At 39.9% G+C, this 6,212-nt stretch overlaps 1 protein-coding gene across 2 annotated transcripts in view; it reads left to right on the plus strand.

Annotated features, from left to right (window-relative positions):
• The first annotated feature begins 4,651 nt into the window (after window positions 1–4,651).
• Window positions 4,652–6,212, plus strand: part of LOC112071061 (nucleoporin NUP35) — a 6,857-nt gene continuing 5,296 nt past the window's right edge. The window contains exons 1-3 of one of the 2 annotated variants that reach the window (XM_024138516.2): window positions 4,652–4,916; window positions 5,492–5,647; window positions 5,907–6,034. In XM_024138516.2, the coding sequence (XP_023994284.1) occupies window positions 4,904–4,916; window positions 5,492–5,647; window positions 5,907–6,034 (297 nt within the window). In that variant the 5' untranslated portion in view covers window positions 4,652–4,903. Of the gene's footprint in view, window positions 4,917–5,102; window positions 5,165–5,491; window positions 5,648–5,906; window positions 6,035–6,212 lie in introns of those variants that run through there. The other variant, XM_024138517.2, reaches the window with a different exon arrangement.

The raw sequence follows: 6,212 nt of genomic DNA on the forward strand, positions 1-6,212 counted from the left end.
TGTGTTGGTAACGACACGTTCTGCATGGACTTGGGTGTCAGGGCAACCTGTCAAAACTGAAGAAAAAATATGTTGTTCTCCTGCCGCCTCAGCTAGCTAACGTTAGCTAGCTTTCTAGCTAAACTGCCTCACACTTTCTTCTGTCTCACACATCTTTAAAAAATAGAGAGTCAGAATAGTGTGTGATGCCTTTCTTCAATAAACTGAAATACCCTTGGCGAATATGAGGCTTTTTTTGTTTTGTTTTAATGTTATTTAGTCAATAGCCCTAAGTTTCCAGTCACATCTCGTCCCTGTTTCTCCTGTCTACTGGTTTAAGTCAGCTCCTTGACACCAAGCGATCTTTGTGCGTCACATGCCAACACATTCGGCTACTGATTGGCTCTTTGAAGTTGCCTAATTACCATCTTCAAATAAGGTAAAGGCCGTAAAATCCGTCTGCGCGTCAGTGTTACCATGTTCAAGGTTTTCACCCCAAAACTGGACTATTTTGAAAACGTTATATGTCGCGGGTTGCAGGTTTTTTGGGCTATTTCTAAGTTGCATGGCGGCCGCCATGGCATTTCTCTTAAAATAAATATATATATATTTCACTGTGACCTGCTGCTGCTGACTGTCAGGCAATTAGGCAGACTGTTGTTGAGCGAGTGAGTGAAGAACCAGTGAAGATCATAAACCATTGTAAATACAACCTATATTTAGGGTTATTTATTTTCCCTTTTATACTTTACCTATTTGCACATCATTACAACACGGTATATAGACGTAATATGACCTTTTTTGTGAGTGTAATGTTTACTGTAAATTTGTTATTGTTTATTTCACTTTTTGTTTATTATCTATTTCACTTGCTTTGGCAATGTAAACATATGTTTCCCGTGCCAATAAAGCCCCATAAATTGAAATTGAGTGGTGGAGAGGGCCCGAGGTGTGTGTGTGTATGTGTGTGTGTGTGTTGAGAGAGCAGTACATGTATTGGCTGAGTCACGTGAGCACAAGGAGAGCGAGAGTAGCACGTGCGCACTTCATGACAACTTTACCAGTTGTAGGTAGGCTATTTAGATTGTCATTATGGAGACACCTATTACAAAACCATTTTCGATTAAAAAAAACATTTTAATACGCTAGAACTGATGCACGTCAAGAAATAACGGAGATAAAGCAATGGAAGACGACTTTGGGCGCACTAGAGCGCATTACATAAATTCGCTCGGGGGGGTGGTTTAAACTGCATTATAATGTTGACTGCTTATAGAAAACGGTATCAAGCGAAGTGCTTTATGCATGCTCGGTTCTTGGGTCTCGAGGGCTGCCGGAGTGGAAATTTGAAATTGATGTTATTTGAATTCCCTCGCGTAGTTATTGTTATGGGGGAAACGTCTTCAATGAAACTGACATTAGGCTAAATGTGAAGAATTATACATTTGCCTCTGTGGACTCCCGAGTGGCGCAGCGGTCTTAAGGCACTGCATCTCAGTGTAAGAGGTTCGAATCCAGACTGTCTCGCATCTGGCCGTAATTGGGAGTCCCATAGGGCGGCGCACAGTTGTCCCAGCGTCATCCAGGTTTGGCCGGGGTAGGCCGTCATTGTAATTTAAGAATGTGTTCTTAACTGACTTGCGTAGTTATAAAGGTTAAATAAATTAACAGTAGCATGTTAAATAGATAAATGGATGGATGAGCCATGAGTGTCTCTCTGATTCAGAGGGTTTGTGTTAACTGCGGAAGGCACATTTCGGTTTAATGCATTCAGTTGTGCAACTGACTAGGTATTCTAGGTATACTTCCCTTTTCCCTTTCATAATCCAATAGTAATATTCTCTTAAAGCACAATGTATAGCTCTGTTAAATATACTTTTTGTTTGTTTTAATGCATTTGTGCCTGCGTTTGCCTACTGTACACTATGTGTTTGTTTGCCTTTAGTTCAACTACTGTTGCACATAAATCTATTGGTATGATTAATAAATAAAGAAGTGTTATGGCTGGGCTGAAGTGCATTCTGGTAAGCTTTCATTCTATCACAACAATTTACAAATGTTACATTTTGGGGATTGTGAAAAGTGCTTTATGAATGAAAAACGTTTTGAAGCAATGGCAGTCATTAGTCCATGTCCTTGGTAGAGTGGCCTTCGAACGTAATATTTTACACTTGTTCTCTGTGTTTGATCTAAATGTAGACCATTATTGTACAGCAAAACAACATGATGTGTGTTTGTGCTAGCACCTAACATGGCCTAATGTAGCTGAAGTGTGTCGGTGAATGTGCTAATCTATTGATTAGCCCTGGCACTGTCTGATAGACAGATCTGTGTTATTAATACGTCACGCCCTGATCTGTTTCACTTGTTCCTGTGATTGTCTCCACCCCCCTCCAGGTGTCACTTATTTTCCCCAGTGTATTTATCCCTGAGTTTCCTGTCTTCTGTCTGTGCCAGTTCTGTCTTGTATGTTTAGTCAAGTCAACAAGTGTGGTTTTCCATACTCCTTTTCTATTCTCTTTTTATAGTCCTCTTGGTTCTGACCCCTGCCTGACTCTGGACTATTTTCCTGCCTGCCCTTTGGTACCGATTGGACTCTGATCTGGTTTTGACCTTTTTGCCTGTCCACAACCATTCTCTTGCTAACCCCTTTGGATTAATAAACAATGTAAGACTCCAACCATCTGCCTCCTGTGTCTGCATTTGGGTCTCGCCTTGTGCCTTGATAATACCATTTGTGACAGACTGTGTCTCACACATGCATACTTTGTTCTTCTCAGATTACAATCTGAGTGTGCACATCAAATTCAGCCGAAGCTTTAATCTGATGTTTGGACTGTTCGGTTCATGAAATAATATAAATCAATTTTAATAATCAATCCTATTTTATGAACTCTTATCTTATGAGATAACACATACTTAGACAATAGGTATTTTGTTTCAATTTGCTATTTCAATTTGTTATATTCTGGTACATAGTGGACAATTCTCTGACGTGCTGCGATGTAAATTCTGAAATGCAGTCAATACAAATTCTTTGTTTATTTAATTTATTTTAATGAATTATTAATGAACTTTGGATATTGATCGTGTTAAGGAAAAGGAGGGGGTGAGGTGGTAAAGAAGGCACAAATATATAAGCAAAAATGAAATTAGGATTACATTGAAAATAACCCAAGGATAACAAAAAATTACCCAATGTGCTGGGTTTATGTCACAACTCAGCACACTTGATTGATTTAACCCAGTAATATGGTCTAATTTACCCAGAAGCTGGGTAAAGCGCTCAACCGAAGGCACTGGGTTAGAAGCACAACCCTACCCTGTGTTTGTCCAATCCCAGCGCTGGGTCGAAATGACCCAAATTGAGTTATTTTTAACCCAACATTTTGTAGTGTGACAAATTCCTTTTGGAAAAATAATATGAATTGTCGTATTAGACATAACTGAATTTATACCTTTTAAGATGTCAAAACAATGTTTTCAGTATCCTCATTTTGTCTTTGTTTTGTGTTTTCTGATTGTTTCAGTTCATACATTTTGCGTATACAGTAACAATATACAAACAGTAGCCTGTTAATAGATAAATGGATGGATGTGGCATGAGTGTCTCTGATTCAGAGGGTTTGTGTTAACTGCGGAAGCCACATTTCGGTTTAATGTATTCAGTTGTGTAGGTATCCCTTTTCCCTTTCATAATCAAATCGTAATATACTCTTATACTCACTATAAATGTCGTGAAATTTGTGGTAAATCAATAGGGTAAATCCTATAGAGAGAAATAGTAAATGTGTCTTTTTGTAGGCATGGGTCGTTGGACAAAGCCTATGGGGGAAATTATGACGTTTTTGGATAAACGCCGAAAATAAGGTCTGTGGTAAACACAGGCTAAGGAGATCTTATACATTTTGTTCTATGAAATAATCTGCTAACATCACTTTTGGTTAATTTCGATGCATTTATATTTAAAAAAAAATGCAGATAAAGCTCTTAAAGGCTTAATAATTCATAAAGGTCATGTTAACTGACTGATATTATCTCATATACCAAAACGTATTAAATCTCCTAAACCTGTGTTAATCTCAGACCTTCATCCCAAAACCGTATTCTTTCCCATTCATTTCCCACATAGGGAAAACTGAACTAACCACACATTTCTTGATTTTAGAACTACAAACGGGCGAACTCTATAGCACAGAGTTTCAAAATCCAGCCACGGGAGGTTGGTGGCACCTTAATTGAGGACACCGGAACCAGTGGAATGGTATCATATACATCAAATACTTGGTTTGAAAGTGTTTGGTGCCATTCTTTTTGCTCCATTCAGGCCATTATTAATTAAGAGACATTCTCCCCCCCAGTAACCTCCTGCTGTGCCAGAGGGCAACATCGAGAGACTTCCAGGAACATTTACCAAACAGACCAGGCACCGGGTTTGAGATGTCAACGAGAGAAGTTAAACATTTTCCCTTGGTATGTTATTACTCCAAACTCTTGAAAGTTACAAATTGACACGTTTTAAAAATTTCGCCCGCCTACAGAGGGACAATATCGGTCCGCTAATACAGGACTAGTAAATGCCCAATGCACTACTTTTATGAAGGAAAAAATTATATATTTTTCAGATTTGTCAGGCGTTACTGCAGCACTCCTACTTCCCGCGGCTTTACACTTTCTGGAAATGGCTAGCTTCTAAATAATAAATCAATGTTGCTTTTCCTGCCCTCAAGGAAACAATCCACCACATTTGCCTGAATACAGAACCATATACTGTAAAAAGAAAGGACACAGCCCAGCGAGATAGGTGTCGAACTAACGCGAGATTTCCGACAATTTGAAAACTTGAGGTGTCTTCAACTTTGCTAGCTTCTCTGGTGTCTAGCTGTTCCAAGGTTTTGTATAATCAGGGGTCCTTAGGTTTAGGATGGAATTTCAAGGTGGGTAAATATTCATTTTTCTCAGTCTAGCAAGCTAAACAGATGCAGAAACATTGCTAGTTAGTTATAAGTTAACGACGTTAGCATTGTCACGTGAGTTAGCCAACTAGTTCGTTTTCTGTACCGCTAACGTTAGTGGCTTAGAGTACAATGTTTACTTTTGAGCTTCGCTGTGAACTTATTACAAACTAGCTAACGTTAGCTAACATTCAGAGAATGTCAACAAAAACAATCGCTGGTGGGCAAAGGTAGCTAGTGAAGCGAACCAACTAACGTTAGCTAACTAACACGTTTGGCATGGTGACTGGTCAGTTAGCTAAATTAGCTAGCTAGCTATTGTTGTAATGTTTATAGCTAGCTAGCAAAGTCAGCTACTAAGTTTGCCAGTTAGTAACTTTGATGATTAGCTAAAAGCAGAGTTTTGAAATCAGCAGCGAGTCTATTTTGCTAACCGTGTGAAGGAAGGCAAGGCTATAGACTAAGTAAATAACAAGAGCCATAGCTAGGTACCTGTATGCTAACAACTAGCAAGCTTACTTATTCATTAACTAACGTTATCTGCCATCTGTCCCTAGGCACGGAACCAATGACTCTGGGTTCCCCGACATCACCCAAGCCTGGCCCGGGTGCTCAGTTTCTCCCCGGGTTTTTGATGGGGGATCTGCCAGCACCTATCACACCCCAGCCTCGGTCATTTGGGGTCATGGATATGAGGTCACCACTTCAAACAGGTGAGTGATAGTTTACTTTTGGGGGTAATTTGTAATTCACTAAAACAAATAACTAGCTAGCTGACGTTCTAATCTGTTATCTAATAATCTAACCCCCCTTTCATAGCGTGATAGGTCTAACTTGGTTTAAAACCACTGCTTGTTGGTTACTATCAGATCTGTTACTTTCACTTTCTGTGTTGTAATATGGCAAAGGTAGTCTCTCCTCTCAGCAATATTTCCAATTGACTGTTTCTCTAACTCTCTCTCTCTCTGTTAGGTGGCTCTCCCCCTCAACCTGTGGTTCCTACACCCAAAGACAAGAGTGGGGCCCCTCCAGTCAGGAGTATCTATGATGACCTCTCCTGCCCTGCTGTCGGCATGTCCCCTATGGGTGCACATAAACAGGTACGTGTTAACAGAGTAGGTTCCATCCCTCTCCTGACCTGGGCATGAACCCAGGACCTTATGTACAACAACACTTCACACTTACAGAGCAGTGTTCTAATAGCCTGGTCATTAGTCTGGATACTTTACACTCACAGAGCAGTGTTCTAATAGCCTGGTCACTAGTCTGGACACTTTA

The sequence above is a fragment of the Salvelinus sp. IW2-2015 genome, unplaced genomic scaffold (assembly GCF_002910315.2).
Source record: "Salvelinus sp. IW2-2015 unplaced genomic scaffold, ASM291031v2 Un_scaffold1508, whole genome shotgun sequence".
Lineage (NCBI taxonomy): Eukaryota > Metazoa > Chordata > Actinopteri > Salmoniformes > Salmonidae > Salvelinus > Salvelinus sp. IW2-2015.